The sequence below is a fragment of the Sphaerodactylus townsendi genome, linkage group LG07, assembly GCF_021028975.2.
Source record: "Sphaerodactylus townsendi isolate TG3544 linkage group LG07, MPM_Stown_v2.3, whole genome shotgun sequence".
In the NCBI taxonomy this organism is placed as follows: Eukaryota; Metazoa; Chordata; class Lepidosauria; order Squamata; family Sphaerodactylidae; genus Sphaerodactylus; species Sphaerodactylus townsendi.
In genome coordinates this window covers 63,314,127-63,334,427 of record NC_059431.1, presented here as the reverse complement: position 1 = coordinate 63,334,427, position 20,301 = coordinate 63,314,127, and the positions used below count along the sequence as shown (strand labels likewise).

Below are 20,301 nucleotides of genomic sequence, written 5' to 3'. Positions count from 1 at the left end.
GATCAGGCCGCCTCGAAAAACCTCCCTCCTGGATTGAGGTTTTTAGTAAACAGAGGATTCCTGGCAGCGCGGTGCGAACGGCACCGCTGGGAATGCGCTGTTTTCCCCGTCCCTCTCCCACTCACCTCGTCACCTCCGTCGCCCTGCTGGCCTCCTAAGACCCTCCCTCGCTGTCCTCCAACCCCTGGAGGTCGGAGGGCAGCGTGGGCGGGTCTTAGGAGGCCAGCAGGGCGACGGAGGGGACGAGGTGAGTGGGAGAGGGATGAGGAAGAGGCAGCTCCGTGCGGAGCTGCCTCTCTTGCGCCGGCCTCTTTGGGGGCCGCTCACACACTCTCATGCGAACGGCCCCCACCCCTCCACCAGCAGAATTCCTGCCGGTGGGGAAGCGCACTTTCCGCAGTGCTCTGTAACAATTTAACTATTTAAAATTTACTACAGTTCAGTGTCATTGCTTGCTTACTCTGCTGCTACTGACATACATGCCGTGGTAAGAAGGTCCAATGATCCAATTGAGGCTGCCTCAGTAGTATTGTTTTCATGTATACAAAAACAAATGCCTGCAATACCATAAACACCCTTTGAGACTCCAGTGTTTCAAAAACTGTTAGCCGTGTGGTTTAGAAACAGAGGAAAATTGATATCTGCCTAATGCATTTTTATTTGGCTCTTTCAGAAATTAGTTCAGGGCAACAGCTTTGGTGCTCCTTTCACCATTTTATCCACACTTCACAAAGCAAGAACATTTGTCAGAAAGGGACAGGCCATATCCAGCAGACTTCATGAGTGGGGGGTTTGACCTCCTTACTGGACATATTCAGCATCATGCATCAATTTGCATATTGTTTGGAAAAGCACAAGTGCCCCTGATGTGCAGAAATTAATAGGGTTTTCAAATCATGAGCCAGAGGTGAGCTGTAGTTTGCATTCATACACTCCAGCAAGCCTACATTTTATCTATTTATTTAGATGCATTTTAGTTATTAACCTGTATATATACAAACTTGCCTTATTTGATAAGTTTTTGCAACCCTATCCTTCCTTCTTCCCTCCCCTCTAAAGCAGAGAACAATGAATCATACTTTAAATTAAACTCTAATCTTAGTTTAGAACCACAGTGTAAGAAAGCAGGAACACTGGTTAGATAGTCCCCTCATACCACACACTAGGATTCTAAACCTGTGTTAAACCGTGGTTTAGAATACCAGCTTGTTGGGAGAGATAAATGACCTCTGGTTAACTTATATGACTGCCTGTGCATGTAGTGTAATTCTAACCAGAATTAGTTTTAAACCAAGTGTCTTTCAATGTAGTCAATGTACAGGAGTAAGGGAAATACCCAAAAGCACCGCAAGAAGTTCAATCTTACACAGGTTTAATATTGGTTCTATACAGCCATAAACTATAAGAAAAAAATCACATGCTCTGAATAAGCATAGTTTCAGGTATCTGACAGGTATCTGAAAACTTATATCCTGGAGAGTTTGTTAGTCTTTAAAGTGCTACCGAACTTGAATATTGCTCTATACTGCATATTCTGAACAATGAAACAAATTTTCCACCAATGGATTTAAGTTGTTATGATAGGATTCATCACCTTGAAGAACCACCAAAGTGTGCACCGAGTAACATGGTTGGCTGAGAAGCGCTCCTGTTAATTTTCACAGAGTTTACAAATAATTGTAATAAATAATAAATGGCGTTTGATTCAATCCTAAAACTTCCTTCATAGAATCAAGCTCTAAAGAAACTTCAACAGAAGCTAGCTGTGCCCAGTGCTGACAAATCCTCCTCTTCTCCTCACATATCCCGACATTGGACACCAAGTGTCCACTGACTCAATGAAGCTGAAACATTGGGGACATTTGTAGGTTAAGAGATGTGCTATTGTAACTATTAAGCCTATCTGAGGCCTCTTCTGCATAGCAAATACATAACAGGTTGCAGTCGGGATAAAGTTTTCACATTCACATGCATCCATGCAGGCAGTGATTGGAGCCCACAGAAACAATATGGGTTGCTGTCGAGCCTCTCTTAACCCTAACTTAAGCCAAAGTATAGGGATATAAAACAACTTGCACAGCAATCTCCTAAAAAAATACAGGTTATTACCACGAAAGCAACTGAACTTAAAGAGTTTTGTGGTACCAAGGGAACTTAATGTCAAATAATTGTACTTAAGTTTGAATACTAGCATCATTCTGATCCCAAACATAGTTATGGTGTATTCAATTCCATTTTAAACAACCCCTGAAGTATCACCACAACATCAGGTTCTACAATACTGCACTATAGCGACAGCCCATATATCAGTTTCTAAGCATTCATGTTCATGAGCTGCAACACAGCTTAATACAAACATTTTGGGTAGATTACACTTAAAAATAGTTAAATACCTTTAAGAGAATACTTGCATCAGGATAAGGGAAGCAGTATAAAGTCATGCCTCTATCCAATTCAACAGAATAACATGTACATAAGCCAGAATGTTTCTTATTATGTAAAATAAAAAATACAGTGATCTGAAACCTAATTAAGTGTCTGGTGGCTACAGTTATAATAACTTGAATAAACATGTCTAAATTATTAATAGACAGATTAATTAAGGCATATATATATTATCTATATATATATATGTCTCTCTCTCTCTCTGTTGGCACAGTCAGAGACTGGAAATCTGTGCTTTTTCAGTGGTCTCTACATATATCCAGACCCAGAAATATGTGCTGCAGCTGTATTTGCTTTTAGTAGATACTGGGTGGGCAGCCCAATCCAGAGGCCCCTGTGGCCAAGGATGGCTCTGCTGCTGTGCCACCTCCAGAGGGCTTTCAAGCAGAGTTGGGTGAAGTCAAAATGAATAAAAGAAAACAAGCCACCTGGAAGCTCTCCAAAGGGCTGAACGGAGTTCCGAGGCCCAGGCCACAGCATTCCTGGCTCTATAGACTGGTTGGAAGCTGCCTACGGTCCACACCACCCCCAGAAATGCCTCAAACCGCCCCCACTGTGCCAATGGGACTGGCTGGGGCCCAGGAGTGCTGAAACAGTCCCCAGCACCACATTCAGGCATTCTGGAGGGCTGCGGTGTCCACCTATCAGCAGTTTTGCCCCTCTGCTGGGATAAGTGCTCCAGAGAAGGCAAATCTGCTGGTGAAACCCACCATATCCAAGAAGCAATTCCCTCCCCTCCCAAATTGGGCCATTAACATGGATTGGCTATTATTATTCGATTAAAATGGTGTAATTATGTTTGCTTGCAACAGCATAGTAAAAGCCAAACAGCACAGACAGAATATTTCTAACAGTAAACTGTAATGAATGGATCACAAGAACTTTAATAAATAACTTACGTTTTTGCATTACTTCTTACCTCATAAGACCAAACGCACTGAGTTCCACCAAACCGCCGAACACATCGGCCCACTTCTACATCCTCATGAGTAGTGTACATTTCCTGAAGACATTCACCTATATGAGGTACCATCCTTCTAAGAACTTCACGACTGAAGATCATCCCAGGTCCTCCCATGCAGAAATTCTCTCCTGGCTCAAGAGCCAGTTTTCCAAGTTCTTCAGTATTTCCCAGTCCTGTCTGCCCCAAATACAAAGGTTTACTGCTGTTCAACGACCTTAGGAATTCCTCTAATTTTTCTCCTAAAAGAAAGAAAAATTGCTATTAATACCACCTCATTTTTTCCCATAGTACAACTACAATTCAAACTATAACTCTACAAATCACTTTCCCTAATACAGTCATTACTTCTGACTGCTCCAACAAACAACAGAAAGGGAGACAAGGATCATAATCATCTTTTCGGACATTCATCTATTTACAAAGCCCAAAATTTCCAATAAGCTGGGAAAAAAATCAATTAGTCCAGATCTTTGGAAACACCCATCTCTTAACCTTGGAATTAAATTCTACTGATATCAGTAGAATTTATTTGTGATAAGTATGTGGCATTTTAATTAAACTATGCATTATTTTCCAGATGACTGCTAATAACAATGAATCACACAAGAAATTAAACTACAGTTGCACATTTATCTCCAAGTAGATGCTACCGTAAACAATAAAATTCCAAGTGAAGGAGTACAAAAATGGGACGTGATAAATTTAAAAAGAACATAAATATCATATAGAGGAATTAACTTTATATAGACCTTTTGGTTCTTTTGAAGGCCTGTGCAAACACAGTGTTGCATTGCTGAATACTATTTTTAACATTTAGAAAGTTTAGATCTGGTCAGTAAAGCCAGACAGCAATTTAAACCCTCAAGGAAGTCAAGTTATCTCTGCTTCATATGAAAAAGACTCTGGATCATGAACGCTTCTGCTAGTTTTTAAGATGTGACTCTTTGTTGATTCAGTTGATTTGGAAGCACATCCACATTTGGAAGCACATCCACATTCTCATCAAAAACTATCCAACAAATTCAACCAGGCTCAGGTAAGCAGATTAGAATGTAAACCACAAATGTAAATATGAAGGTGCTTATATACAGATGGATGGATGGATGGATGGATGGATGGATGGATGGATGGATGGATGGATGGATGGATGGATGGATGGATGGATGGATGGATGGATGGATGGATGGATGGATGGATGGATGGATGGATGGATGGATGGGAGAGAACATTTTCAAAGAAATCCTACAAGTTAATGGAAAGAGTGTGACAGGAAGGGGAACATTCAATAACTGTCATTAAACAATCAATTTTTGCATTAGTATTTTGAAGTTAAATGCTATATTAGCAGGCTATAGGAAGACAATATATAAGGATACCTGTATGTACACACAGGGTAGGATGAGTACGGACTGCCACCCTTAGGCTGGAGAGCTGCATGATGCAAGAGCCTAAACTGATTATTATAGTGAAATTTCTGCAAAACCTAAGTGAATATCTCTCCACTTATTTTAAATTGTATTAATGGGAAAGATATGGTAAGATCATTTATTTCTACTGGAGAGACCGAATAACCAACAGTCCTGTTAAATGAACACTGACAACATTCAGGTTTGAACACTTTGTTAAACCTGCTTTAGTTCATGGCTTTTTCTGCACTAAACTTACAACTCTATGGATGTAACATAAAATATTCAACATAATCCCAACATAATCCCTATTTATTACAGTATACAGTTCTGAGCTTGCACTTTAGTTCTACAGTGAGTTGATCTAAGAAGAAGCAGAAGTCAAATCTTCTGCCCTGGAAACCTCAAATATAAAGAGCTGGCTATGATTTTCTTAAATACTCAGTGCTGCAAAGCCTTCTCATAGAATCCCTTTCTAGGGCTAAAAGTCTTGCTCAAACAAGACAGGATTCACTGAGATCATCATCATTTTTTCTAAAACAAGAAATATAAAAGGTAACAAATGATACAACTGAAATAGATCCCTATTTACACTGACTGTATTCCCTGTTTTCTTTTTTAAAAGACATTTTTAGAGTTTGATAAATTTCAATAAAAAGTATATTTTAAAAATCACTGAAAATAAACAAACTGATATTTTGCTAACTGTCACATCCTAAAAACAGTTACACTCCTCCAAACCCATTAGGAATCTATTTTTTTCTCAGCTCATCACCTTTCAGAAGAAATGTACCAGCATTGTGTTTCTTAAGATTAAGTATGGAAGAAATGGGTTACACTAATCAGTATGTTACTTCTGAAGCATGTCCTCTGTACAGTATTCTAATAAAACCCTTTGTGCTGAAGTTGTACTAATCCTAATACTGCTAACATAGGCCCCTTCCGCACACGCAAAATAATGCATTTTCAAACCACTTTCACAACTGTTTGCAAGTGGATTTTGCCATTACGCACAGCTTCAAAGAGCATTGAAAGCAGTTTGAAAGTGCATTATTCTGCATGTGCGGAATGAGCCACAGTTTATGTGACTAGTCCATACAAGTGGCATGAGTATCACAGCCACTGTAACCTGTTCTGGGACTTTGGGGAAGGACAAATAAAAACTGGAAATTAGTAAAAATAACACATAAAGCCTATATTAAGCATTTCTGTTAATCAATACCTGAGGACACAAATTGTTATACAACATGAGCTGCAGGGGTGCGGGTGGGGGAATGAAAGAAGAATCTCAGCTAGATTCAGTGGCTAGATTCAGCTGTGACAAGTATGCAGAAGGATCGAAGCAGTTCTGGGGGTGGGGGGGGAGGTGCTCACAGGGGCAGGGAAGATGAATGAATAGTCAAACTGCTAACTCTCACTCTTCCTGAAGTTGGCAGGCAGGCAAATGCATATTTTATGGCCTAAGTTTTCCAAAAACTTTCCTTATATAGACAGGGACAGACTACCAAGAGAAGAAAATGAGATTTCAAATTCCTTATTAAAACAGAGACCCCATTTTGTTAGCGTTCTGACAGCCTTCCAAAGTAGACAACGTCCATGGGGCAGATTCTTGCTTTGCCCACTTGTAGTATGTCTGAATCAGGCAGTTCATTACAGCGAGTACTTGGTGCCTGTACCAGACTAATAATATTTCCATACAAAATCTTCCACAGAGACACTACTGAGTCTGCAAAATATGTCATGCTCCAGCTTTCTAAACAATCCTGCCTAATGCTAGCCAGGTCCTTGGAACTCCCTTAATCCGTGGAGTGCGGGGCAGGTTGCACTACTTCAGTGGCTAGATTCATGTACATGATCAGAATTAGCTTCCTTCATTAGTACTCTGCCCAGTGCCGACCTTCGCGACAACAGGTGCCGGGGCCAAGCGCCTCCTAGCCCCGCCATCCTCAGTCCTCACCTTTGATGTAGACGTCGTCGTCGGCCCGCATGAACCACTCGTAGGTGTCCAAGTACTTGTCGTGCATGTACTTGAGCATCATGAACGATTTCTTCTGCGGCGGGTACGAGTCGTCTACTCCGGGCAGAGACACGACCGGCAGCGGCTGCTCTCCCGGCAGAGCGGGCGGAGAGACGGAGCCCTGGCTGGAGAAGAACTCCACGCGGCCGGCGATGGAGCTCGCCCAGGTCCGCTGCGCCGCCAAAGCTCTGCTGCTCAGGTATTTCTGGGCAGTCATGACTCCCACGTAGAGGAAGTGGCGAGTCTGGGAGCAGCCCGGGGCGCCCGCATCGTCCCCGCTCCCGTTGTGGCTGCTGCCGTGGCGGCCCGCGCCTTCCCCTTCCTCCTCTTCCTCCTGCGGGCTTACCTCTCCAGCAGCAGCAGCCACGGGAGGACTAGGCATGGGCTCGTCCTCCGCGGCGGGAGGAGGCGGCGGCGGCGGCAGCTGCTCTCTTTCCCACCGGCTGAAGCCCCCGAGCCCTCCAGTGGCGGCGGCTGCCCTCGCCTCGGGTTGCAGCTGCCTCTTGCCCCCGGGCAGCCCAGGCGCACGGCCGTAGTACGAACAGAGGCTGCCGTCACCACCGATGCTAGAAAAGCCGCCGCTGCCTCCGCGCCTCTTCCTCTCGTTCAGTTCGGCCACTTTGGGGGCAATGAGCCAAGAGGCAACGGTGAAGCCCAGCACCAGCCCCAACATAACGCTCAGCCAGGGGCGCCGGGATCGCGCTGCCATGGTGGTGGGCGCGGGACTGGGCGGCGAGCAGGGTCTGCACACCAGGAGACGCCCACCGAGCCTCTGCACCCCTCGCCGCCGCCTCCCCTTCCAATTCCTAAGGCCGCCTTTGCGAGTCCGCGAGGCGTGGTCGTCTCTCGCTCCTAGTGGAACTTCTCGCCCCGCGGCGGCGGCTTCTGCAAGAGGAGCGGCCGCGCACCCCCTCACACGCTCAGCCTCTCCCGGCGACACCTTTTCGGCGCCGCGCTGCCGGTCTTCAGCCGCCCCTCCCACCGCTCATCCTCCTCCATACGAGGGCGGCAGAAGGGAGAAGCAGCAGCCGCGGGAACCTACGAAGCAGCACCAACTCGCCGCTCATCCAGCTTCCGAGCGCCACGCTCAGGAGAGAGTGGCAGTAGCAGCAGCAGCAACCCCCACCGGGGTCGTTGCAGGAAGGCGGAGGGAACCGAGGAGCTGGCGACGCCGCCTGAACAGCCTCTCCGGAAGGAAATTCTTTTTTTTTTCCACGGGCCGCCCCCTTTTGCCCCGACCAGTTTTTGCTTTCTCCAAGATCGCCTTTTACACCCAGGCTGAGGCTCTCATATTCGTTCATCGCCCTTTGTCTGCTCTTCACCCACTTCTTTGTTTCACCGATAACTTTTGACGAGGAAAAATGTTCTTCCTGTTTTCGAAATAGAAGTGGGGAAGAACTGGGATGGGAACAGAGCTATAACTGTATACAACCCTATTACCAGAACAATTTATTATTTGAAAATGGCCAGGAGCAAGAGAAAAAAATTGTACCCTTGAGAGCAGAAGAAAGAATGGCTGGAAGACTAATGCTATGTCTGTATACTTGGGCGGGGGTAGGGGTAGAACAGCATAATTGAGGTACAGTCGCCTATTGTTTGGACTCAGTAACACTACTCATAACGTTTGTATCATTGTAACCATAGTAGACACACACATACACACACACAGGATTCTGGAAATTTTTGTTGGATAAGGAGCTGAATTTTCTCGTATGAGATATATCTGCCCATCCCTTACGGAACTGTTCTGCATAGGCTTCCTCAACTAGTTTAAGAAACTGCTGCGAACATGCCTTCTGGGTCTGACAAATAATTGGGACTTGAGTTAATGTGAACCAGCAGTCAGTCCCAGAATCTGTTTGCTAAACTAGGGACCAGTTTTAATACATGTCAAGGAATAACAAAACTATCGGCATTTCCCCACTTCAAAAGTGAAAGTGGAGGGGCCCCGGCTCCTGGAGATTAGTAGCACAGTTTCAAAGACCATGATCTGAAATGGCCTTTAGCGCTGAAGGGTTCGGGAAGGAAGCGGCCAGGGTAGAATTGGGGGGGTGATTCTGCGTTGTTCCATATTTGCGTTGTCACTGCTGAATTGCTCGAGTGGGGAGTGCTTCAGGACCCCGGGGTATTTGCCGTGAGGAGCACGCATCTAATGGTGGGTGGGGAATCGACCTATGAAGGACAGCAACACCTTAAAGAGAATGAATTTATTTTGGCATAGCTTTTATGAGATAGTGTCCTCTTTGTCAGATGCAACAGTAATAAAGTGATTCTGACATATGCATACAGCCTTCTGTCTTACTTCTGAGTAATCACACCTACTGGGATGTGCAGCTGGATACATACCAGTCTTCCCACACGTACCAGGAGATCAGTTTAAACCAAAGGCTTTGGTTTTCAGCCTCTACATCTTTCTTTGTTAGAAGCTAATCACTGCAGTGGAAGTTTGTCCTGCAGCAGAAAGAACATAGGTGGGTGAATCCTGCACCAGATCTCTACTTATGGAAGAGATTTTCATGCGTGTATTAAATTGCTCTGCCTACCCCTCCTACTGCAGCCCAAAATATACCCCAATGCTGCTCAGAAAAAGAGGGGACCGACAGGAACAACATAAGGGGGGAGTGAGAGATCTAGAAAAGGGCAAACTGACTAAAATTTACACCTTCTTGACACTGGACATTTGCTACTGGATCCAACCAAAGAGCCACAGGTATTTTGCTAGGAAATGTGTGCACCCTAATAGTCTGTTTTTTACCTTGGGAGCAATGTCCACAAAAGTGTTGTGGGGCTTCCAGCTGTATGGCCGTGTTCCAGTAGCATTTTCTCCTGACTTTTGGTTGCATCTGTGGCTGGCATCTTCAGAGGATCTGTTGGTAGTAAAGCAAGTGGAGTATATATACCTGTGGAATGTTCAGGGTGGGAGAAAGAACCCTGTAAACAAGTGTAAAGGGTGCAATTAGCAAGTGTGATTTGCATGTGTTGAGTGGAATCCATCCATTTTAGAATATGTAAGTAACAAGGAAGTTGCCAGCCACAGACGCAGGCAGTTATACAGCCTGGAAACCCCACAACACTCCAGTGGTTCCAGCCGTGAAAGCCTTTGACAATACAATGTCCACAAAGTTCTCTCTTCTCTGCCCACTAACCTTACAGGAGATCCATGGGTTAGACCTCAGATCCTGGGCAGGTTCATATTAAGTAATCTTTTGAGTCTTTAATTCCCAGCACTTTTTGCTTCCTCACACCTGACTTTTCCTAATAAATTCATGAAGTTTTTAAAAATTTGTGTGTCAGTTGCATATAGATGATAGTGTAAAAATGCTGCTGTAAAAGAAATTGGAAGCTTCAGCACTGACAGCGACCAAAATGAAAGGCTCATAATAATAACAACTGAAAACAATAAATGAAATACATATTGGTATATCCTCTGTACACTCCAGAAACAGCTGCAGATGGTAAACCCACTCATAGCCATCTGACAACCAGCTTATCAGGCAGCAATACCTCTAGACTAGAGGCTTCAAAGTCAAGGACACAGTACCTCAGAAAGAGAGTAAACAACCCCCTCCAAAACAGGCTCTCATTTTATCAAGTCAGCTTTATCGCTAATCCAAAGCACTTCCATTTTGTACAAATTAAGTTTCTGCTTGTTTGCACGGCTTGTTTGCTCATATCTATTTCCTTGTCACTTCCAAATTATGGGACACTCCAAAAAGTCTAGCATTAACAGCCTTGCTCAGGCCATGAAAACTGAGGGACATGGCTTCCTTTATAGAGTCTGCCCATCTCATATTGGGTCCTCTTTTCCTGCTGCCTGTAACTTTTCCTAGCATTATTGTCTTTTTCAGTGGCTATTGTCTCCTCAGAATGTCACCAAAATCTGATAAGATCAGCATGATATAGTGGTTAAGAGCAGGTGGACTCAATTGGGTTTGATTCCCCACTCCTCCACCTGAATGGTGGACTCTTCTCTGGTGAACCAGATTTGTTTCCCCACTCCTACACATTCCTGCTGGGGGACCTTGGGCCAGTCACAGTTCTTTGGAACACACTCAGCCCCACCTACCTCCCAAGGTGTTTGTTGTGAGGAAAGGAAGGGAAAGCAGTTTGTAAACCCCTTTGAGTCACCTCACAGGAGAGAAAGGGAGTATAAATCCAAACTCTTCTGCTGCTGCTGCTTCTTTGGTCATTTTAGCTTCTAGGATCAGTTCATGCTTGATTTCATCAAGAAACTACTTATTTGTCTTTTTTGGCAATCCACGGTATCCATACCACTCTCCTCACTGCCTCTAAACACCAGTCCTAGGGTTCCGCTGCTCCCCTGAAAGCCCTGAACTTCTTGGAACAGCTGCATCAAATGACACTTTGCAAATGCAATGGCAGCAGAAAACAATATTGTTCATCACTGCTGCTCCTAGTCTTTCAAAAATGCTTGTCAACATCTGTTGAATATCCAAAAACCTACTCCTGTTCTCTACTCCAATGTGCCTTTTCATCTACCCATTACACGATTAGTACAAACCAGTGGGATATGGAATGGTGTAGTATAGCCCAGTCTCATCACATCATTGATACTAAGCAGGGTTGGTACTTGGATGGGAGAGCAACAAGGAAGACTCTGCAGAGGAAGGCTGACAAACCACCTCTGCTTAATTGCCTGCTTTGAGACTGGAAAGGAAAGCCATGAAGGAAATAAAAGAGATTATTAATTGTAAGAGTGTGTCACTGGTGGTGACCATAATCAAGTTAATTAATGCCATAGTATTTCCATTATGCATGGACGTGAAATCTGGACAGTGAAGAAAGTTGATTACATTGAAATGTGGTATTGGGGAACAGTTATAAAGATACCATAGACTGCCAAAAATACAAATTAAAAGGTTCTAGATCAAATCAAGGCTGAATTCTCCCTATAAGCTAAAATTACTAATCTGAGGCTACCATACTTTGATCACATTATGAGAAGACAAGAATCACTAGAAAAGGCAATTATGCCAGGAAGAGTTGAAGGGAGCAGGAGAAGAGGAAGATCCAACATGAGATGGACTGACTCTATAAAGGAAGTTCTACCTCCCAATTTGCAAAACCCGAGCAAGGCTGTTAATGACTGGACATTTTTGAAGGAATACCAGGGTCATGATGCAGAGGCAGGTAATGGCAAACCACCTCTGAAAGCCTTTTGCCTTGAAAACCCGGTCACCATAAGCCAGATATGACTTGATGGCAAACAAGCACCTTCCTATTATTTTAATAGGAGATTTTAATACTGGAATTAATGCATAAAATTAGTAGTATACAATTTGATCAAGACTCTATATTAAGTACAGGTCTTGTTTTGGATGTTCTCATGGCTTCTGTTTATTCAGGTTTATGCAGATACTTTTCAGATTATTTCCTACTGAGCTCTGAATGTATAAAGTGGAGAAATCATCTACAGGACACAGGGAAGTTTATCTCACCAACTGCACAGTGGGTGGTTTAATGGAAAATGCAGGTCACTTTGGAAGTCAGATAACATCTTTAAAAGTCTGTGGTATTGAAGACATCATTCACGAATGCAAATCTTATTTTCAAAAACTCCTTAAAAGGAAGAAAGCAAAGTTTTAACTGAAACAGCATTCTAACTACAGTTTTGCTCTTATAAAAGGGAGTGAAACAAATTAAACACTAGGTAAATTAGTAGACTGTCATGCTGCTGCATTGAGGAGGCAGTTTAAGATCTCTCCTTAAGAAGTCCTCTTTATATTCAGAAGATTTAAGCATTTATCCAGCACTGTCCAAAAAACTCTTTTGGGGATAAGGTACTCAAGCAACTGCTGGTAGCACACCTCCAGAAATTCATGGATAAAAAAGATTACCTACACCTATTCAGCAGAGGCATAGCAGGGCAAAATGGTGCCCTCTGTTCCCCCCATGCCTCATGGTAGCTACGCACACACACTCACACACACTTGCCCCCCATGCCCATGGTAGCTATGCTCCCTTGCACCCACTTACCTGAACTGGCGCCACACAGCCCAGGCTGCAGCTGAGGGTGGCAGGACCTGGCTGGCTGGATGCTCCGTGCAGCCCAGGCTGCAGCCTCCAACATCTGCTGGGAGGTGGCAGCGCCTGGCTGGCTGGCTTGCTCTTCTACCTCCTCCTTAGGCAGCCAGCCCACAGTTGCATAGCCCAGACCCAATCCTGCCCAGCAGGCCTTGAAGGCTGGGGCCTGGGCTGCGCGGAGCAGCCAGAAATGTGGTGGGTGGGTCAGAAGTGTGTGTGTGTGTAGGGGGGGTGATTTTACAACCCCCATATGAGTTACCGGGGGCGCCCAGGGCGTTTGTCCCTGGATGTCCCCATTATAGCTACACGACTGCTATTCAGTTATGGGCATCAGACCTGGTACCTGGGCAGAACTGTCTTACTGTGCAAAATGGAGAATACTTTCTTAGGACTAAAGCCCATTACCTCACTAAATAGACCAGAGTAGGGTTCTGAACAAACCTATTGAGGACTGCCTCTCTAAGGGTTCATTTCATAGGAATTTAAGTAGAGTATTGCTGGCTCAGAGCAGTCATCCATCTAGGTCAGCATTCTGTCTCAGACATTGGCCAGCCAATTTTGATAGTCCAACAACAGGTCATAGAAGACCAGACCTTCTCTTGATGTTGCCTCCAGGCACTGGGTTTCCTTTGATATTCATGGCTAGTGGCCGCTGATAGATCTACCCTCCATGAATCTGTCTAATCCCGTTTTAAAGCTGTCTATGGGTGTGATCATTGCTGCATCCTCTGGCAGTGAATTCCACAATTGAATCACAAGCTGAGTAAAGAAGTATTTTCTTTTGTCTGCCCTGAATCTACTGCCCATCAGGTCGGGTGATGATGGTAGAACCTGCTGCCACTGCAGGACACATAGTAAATATTCATAAGTCTATAATTGCCAGTAGCTCATTGACAAATCTTGAGTGGACTGTTTCAGTATGACTGCTTCCAGTGCTTCATTTTCTAAAGTATCATCCACCTTGAGTACTGTTAAATTGACATAAGTAATGCTAAACAAATCAAATATTCTGATTGTATTTCCGTATGAAGTGGGTTGCCTATACAATCATTAATGTGTTATGATATTTGAAGAGGTTTTAAACAGACATGAACAAGCTTTCTTTCTTTCGGGTTTATTGGTGGCAAAAGAGCAACTGAAAAGCCCAGTCGCTAGAGAAGAAAGAGTAACTGCTCCACCTTGTGATGCAAGACCATGGTTGCAGTTGGTATTTTCCCCCTGCAATGAGACTGGTCTTTCTCATCCTAAACATTATTATTTATAAAACAAACCCAATCAGCAGAAAAAGGGATTTCAAGCGGCGATATCATATTTAATGAGCATAGTTATTGGAAATTCTATTAAAGTCCTAAAAGTCATTAACATTTATTTGTTGCATTCTTGCATAATGTAGCCTGAGCAAACTGAGTAAAGACATTAAAAACCTCTTAGAAGCAGGATTTTTTTCCACTGTGTCCTCCCTCCCTCCCTCCCTCTTCCTCACCTTTTCCCATTCTGTTTTTTTCCCTTGAAAAATATGAACTTGATGGATGATTTTTATGTGTTAGGAGATTAAACATCAGTTGTACTGTTCTGAAACTTTTTTTCTGCCCTGAGGTTATTTATAAGCAAACATTGGTTTTTCAATAGTTTATCCTTTCATTATTGCAAAGGAAAAACACTATGAAATTTGATGGTCCTTCCATAAGCAGGTGGTTTGCCTCTTGCCCTCCACATGAACTTCTTTTCTAGGTCTGCAGTTTTACCTAGTACTGGCATCTGTTCTGTCCCTGTCTATATCTAAAGTATGGCCAAGTCTTAATTTCATCCAAATGGTTAGCTCTCAAATCTGTTTTAATATAAGGGCTGAGTGATGAAGCATGTGCAAAATGCCTCATCCCCTCTGCCCCCCTACAGATGCATAAACATGTCTGTGGTTGGGAAAATGGTGCAGATTGGGAAGGGTGACTCCTCCTTCCTCCCTGCACTATGGTCCCAATATGATTCATACCCTCATGCTAGTAATTTTTAAAAGGTTCTTGAGAGCTCAGTTCCAAAGCATCTCATTCTAGTTTGTAGTTTATAATGTTACTTGAGACTTGCTGGCCACACTTAGAACAACTTTGGTGCTGTCCAAATCAAAGGTGAAATGAACAGTCCAGGATTAACAGAACAGTGGCAGAACCACAATGGAATCTGGGAGGGTATGGAGCCTGGAAGAATACAGTGTGGGTCATGTGGCTGGAATTTTTTCCCCTGGAGTTTTCTGGCTTCTCAGATCCTAGTATTCAGATCTGCCAAACCTAGCTAAGCTGGGTCCATTTCAGCAAGATGAACCTCCAAAAAGTCTGCATATTAATTTCCTCAGAAGTTACTGAGTTGGGAAGGAGTTAACATATACAATTATAGCATAGTACTTTGTAATAGTATCAAAACTTGGATGTTCATTTGATTGAGTATATGTGTAGACAATATGAGTTCAAAGTTCTTGTATCTTTGAATATGTTTTTGCCACGGTGTGTCTGACATCATAAATATATCTAATTCTCAGCCTCATACCAACTGTGGATACTTAAATATGAACACTGTGTTGGAAATTTGGTTGAATATGGATCAGCCCAGTCCTGTGTGTGAGTGCATTAAAGGAGCTCTTCCAAACAAGCATATGCAAAAAAGGAAACCTTACATTTATTTCAAGTAACTTAGGATCACAAGCATTTTTCCAATTGAAAAGTAGATAGATAGAAACCTTATACTAAAGAGATAGCTTTCCCTATCACAAGTAGGCACTCTAACACACCGTCACGTATGTGCAAGGGTGAAATGCTTCTGTGGGAAAGCCCCAGCAGGAGCAGGTAGCCATTACATGTGCTCGGTACAAAGGAGAAGAGGAAAGAAAATGGCTGCAGGGATGAAGAAGGAGGAGTTGGTGGGCGGAGCCTAGACATGGAGAGTAAACAATAGAACAGCTTAAAGATACATAGCGCACCCCCATTGTCCAGGCAAGCATAAGTCATTTATTCCAACACACTGGACATATAAGACAGATATTTCTTCATACCAGAAAAGTACTGTATGTGTAAGTAAAGTGCTATCAAGCCACAGCTGACTGATGGCGACCCCAAGGATAGTGAGAAACAGAGGTGCTTTCCCTTGTAAAATCTTCTTTGGTGGTCTCCCATCCAAATACTGACTCTGCTTAGCTTTTGAGATTTGACAAGATCAGACTGTACTGTACTTTTTTACACACATACCCCACAAAAGCCCTAGGTTTGCAGAAAAATCTCAAATCTAAAAGTAACAAAAAAACCACCATTGAGGACTAAAAGTCTCTAAAATGTTTGAAGCAGAGTCTGTAGCATTGATAAATTAATCTCAGTTGTCATTGCTAAGCAACAACAATACAGCCAGCCTTCAAGCCTTGTTTTCAGTTGGAGAGGGTGGGGAGGGGGGAAGTAGGTCTATTTCCAAGGTTGTTTAAAAGGAGGATTAATCAGGGTTAGGCCTGGCAGCAGCTATCAAGCAACTTGCTACCATGCAGCTTGCATTGTTCACCCAGGCACCTCACAATATCCAATGTGGTTTATCAATTTCAGATTAGAATCTGGGAGATTCAGGTTCAAATCTCCACTTTGCCATTGAAGCTCACTGGGTAACCTCAGGCCAGTCACGCACTCTCAGCCTAACCTACCTGATAGAGCTGTTGTGAGGATAAAATAGAGGAGAGGAGAATGATGTAAGCTTCTTTGGGCTTCTTGTTGGTATTTTGCAAGTGTCTGTCACAATTCAGACATGAAGGGGTTAACTGTGTGCATGCTAATTAGCTACTGAGGTCAGAGTTTTATGGCCAGTTAATTGATTAAGCTATTGGTCAGCTAGCCCCGGCATTGCGTGGGACAAAGTAAAGTATGTTTCTTTGAGCATTATAGCACATTGCATTGCATTACACAGGAGGTAGAAACCTTTTGCTTTGCTACATAGGCAACATGTGGGACCACATGGTGCAGAGCTATGTAACCAAGTTAGTGCTAGAATAGAAAACTGTTCTTTATTTTCTTCCATGTAACCCTCCCTAATAGTAAACTCATTTATATAAAACCAGCAACTGCGTATTGGTCTCTTTTATGCTACTCTGCTAAATATATTAAGCTGAACAGTCAACACTTCTGTGTGGGAAAACGTGGGGTATAAATGAAGAAAATAATAACTATAACGGGCAGGTTGGGTTAGTGGAAAGAAGAGCATGAAGCAGGGAAAGGGTAGAAATAACAGCTGCCTAAAGGAGTAAAAAAGAAGATCATTTAGGGAAAGATACAGAGAAAAATCATGTGCCCCTGGCAAATTTTTATAGGTGCCCTACCATGCAGTTGGGCTCAGCCTGACCAGCACTGCACAAGTGGGGCCCCAGGATTGGTGTCAATCAACTGAGCCAGAGTTTCCTAGGGAAAGGACAAAGAAAATCTGAAGATGGGGAGAAAATATAGGTAGGTTAGCTGGTGGGTGGGAAGGAGATAAGGAAACAGGGGAAAGAAGAGAGACTGTGGGGTTTTCAAGAAAGGGAGGGAGAAACTAATGAGAGTAGGGGAAATATCATTTCCTCACAAGTCTTTGCAGGTTCTCTGCATGTTTATTATATCTACCTGTTTCTCAAAACAACTGTGTATGAAATGAATAAACTCCATAGAAATTCATAGAAATAAGATCAACAACAATAATATGTGCAAATATACTAGAATCAGAATTTATACAAAACTGTGAGAATTCATCTAGCATCTATGGGAACCTAATACAGTGGAACCTCAGTTTTCATTGCCTTCGGTTTTCATCGGTTTGGGTTTTCATCGATTTTTTCAATGAAAAATTTGTCTCGATTTTCATTGATTTGCCTCGGTTTTCATCGATTTGCAGTAAGGTGCAGGGGTTTATGGAGAAAAATCACCTGGACAAAGCTGTTGCAGGCCGTGTCTGCAATTTGTTTAATGACAATGTCTTGCCCCATTTTAGACAAATCTTGAAGAGGCATCAGAAACAGACCTCTTTGGACAGCTTTCTGGTGCGACATTGGTCCACTGGCTCTGAAGCTGGTCCTAGTGTTATTGTTTCTTACTGTTTTCAACATTAAACACTATGTTTATTCACCAAAAATGTCTTTTTTTGGTATGTTTTTTGGAGTGCTTGAACAGATTAATTGGATTTACATTGATTCTTATGGAAAAGTTTGCCTTGGTTTTCATCGGTTTTGGTTTTCATTGATTCTTTTCGGATGGATTACCAACAAAAACCGAGGTACCACTGTGCTTTGGAGTTTCCTGGCAAAGGGCATCTTTGATCCTTCACCAACCTTGTGCAAGTGGTTAGGGAGGCTGTTATCTTCTATGAGTACTTCAACCTCTGCAGACTTCCAGTGCAAACTATGACTGGGATTGATTGTATGCTCCTGATGTTGGAGAGTAAGGATATGGTAAGTATACTGCTTGTGTACCAGCCATCTAGTTCCCCTGTAGGCATCTTGTTTCAGTGGGGTGCTGTGTGGTTTCCGGGCTGTATGGCCGTGTTCTAGCAGCATTCTCTCCTGACGTTTCGCCTGCATCTGTGGCTGGCATCTTCAGAGGATCTGATGTTGGGAAAAGCAAGTGGAGTATATATCTGTTGGAGTGTCCAGGGTGGGTGGGGAAACCTTGTCTGTGAGTAACAAAGGCGGCAACCAGGTCAATAGTTGAGGGCATCTGAATAGAAGTATGAGTAACAATGAAGACTATAGCCTGGGAGTAACCCTGTAGATAGCAAGGTCACTGGTGGGAGCATCTGAATAGAAGTATCCTGGCCTTTGTTTCTTTTGTCTATGGTCATCCTGTGTTAGTGTGGAGCTGGTTTGACACAGTCTTGACCCTAGTATTTTTCAACACTGGCAGCCAGGTTCTGTTCATTTTCATAGTTTCTTCCTTCCTGTTAAAATTGTCCATGTGCTTATGGATTTCAATTGCTTCTCTGTGTAGTCTGACATAGTGGCTTTCAGAGTGGTCCAGAATTTCTGTTTTTTCAAATAATATTCTATGTCCAGGTTGGTTTATCATGTGTTCTGCTATTGCTGATTTTTCTGGCTGAAATAGTCTGCAGTGCCTTTCGTGTTCTTTGATATGTGTCTGTGCGCTGCTTTTGTTACTCACAGACAAGGTTTCCCCACCCACCCTGGACACTCCAACAGATATATACTCCACTTGCTTTTCCCAACATCAGATCCTCTGAAGATGCCAGCCACAGATGCAGGCGAAACGTCAGGAGAGAATGCTGCTAGAACACGGCCATACAGCCCGGAAACTACACAGCACCCCAGTGATTCCAGTCGTGAAAGCCTTCGACAATACATCTTGTTTCAGTTGGCAGACGTGGACTGAAACACATCTGTTCTTAGATGTGGTCTGAAACACCTAGATTGAGTGTTCTTTTGGACTTTAACATTTAAGTAGAGAAACTTTTCTGAGGCAAACCTGGGACTTTACAGCTTCTTCAACTACCTTAAACTTCTCATTGTGATGGACCTAACACATGAAACAGGCCTGTTCTTGGACTTAACCTTTTGCATTGAGCCTATGAGAAGTCTGGAGATTTGGCCTGTACAATGGTCTGACCACTACCTACTCAAGGCAATGGTGAATGTGTCCCCATCACCATTCAGAGAAAGCATCCTGGTTAAAATGGTCCACCCATGGAGGCTCATGGATCCTATTAGATTCCAGAATGTTAGGGACTTTGAATGTAAAGCTACTTGAAACTATCTTGTTTACTATGGAACTGGTTGACTTGAAACAGTTGGGAGATGTCTAGAATGGCATCAATGGAAAACTCAGGTTGAATCTAACAAAATGTGCTAGAGAGCCCATTAGATGTCATGATGTCAAGGCTGATGTGCCTTGGTCTGAGAATTGTTCCTCTGCCTCCAATCTGAGGTCCCAGATCAAGCCTCTCAGAGATAATGTAACCAAACTGAATCTGGGTTTAGACCAATAAACTTACTGCAATACACCATAACACAAATTAAAGCATTACTGGGAAGACTATAAAGACAATTTTTTAAAAAGGATAGCTTAAACACAAACAAAAATATAATCTATATATATAAAAAGCAAACCGTCCATTTGTGAGTCGTGCTCTAACTCCAAAACCACTGGACGGATTGTTTTCAAATTTTCACTCAACATGCCTTTCCAATGTGGACAGGTTTTTGGATATTCATATTGCTGAAATTCAATACCTGAGCCTGGTAAAATGTCTTTTTCCTGGAGCACCAGGCCATGAAGCTGGCTGTGTTTAACTGTCACCCTTAGAATGTTCGTGCAGAATGTCTGTGGCCTGAGGGGTTGGTATGCCCTTAAAATGTTCGCACAGATGGCCAGAGATGAGCAGTGAAAACAGTAAATAGGTAATACTGGTAAATAATACGAGTG

General features: G+C 43.2%; 1 protein-coding gene across 1 annotated transcript in view; it reads right to left on the bottom strand.

Annotated features, from left to right (window-relative positions):
- Window positions 1-7,968, bottom strand: part of CHSY3 (chondroitin sulfate synthase 3) — an 87,101-nt gene extending 79,133 nt beyond the window's left edge. The window contains exons 1-2 of the mRNA XM_048503217.1: window positions 6,773-7,968; window positions 3,365-3,648 (exon numbers count right to left, since the gene is read on the bottom strand). Of these exons, the coding sequence (XP_048359174.1) occupies window positions 3,365-3,648; window positions 6,773-7,541 (1,053 nt within the window). The 5' untranslated portion in view covers window positions 7,542-7,968. The remainder of the gene's footprint in view (window positions 1-3,364; window positions 3,649-6,772) is intronic.
- Window positions 7,969-20,301: the final 12,333 nt, after the last annotated feature.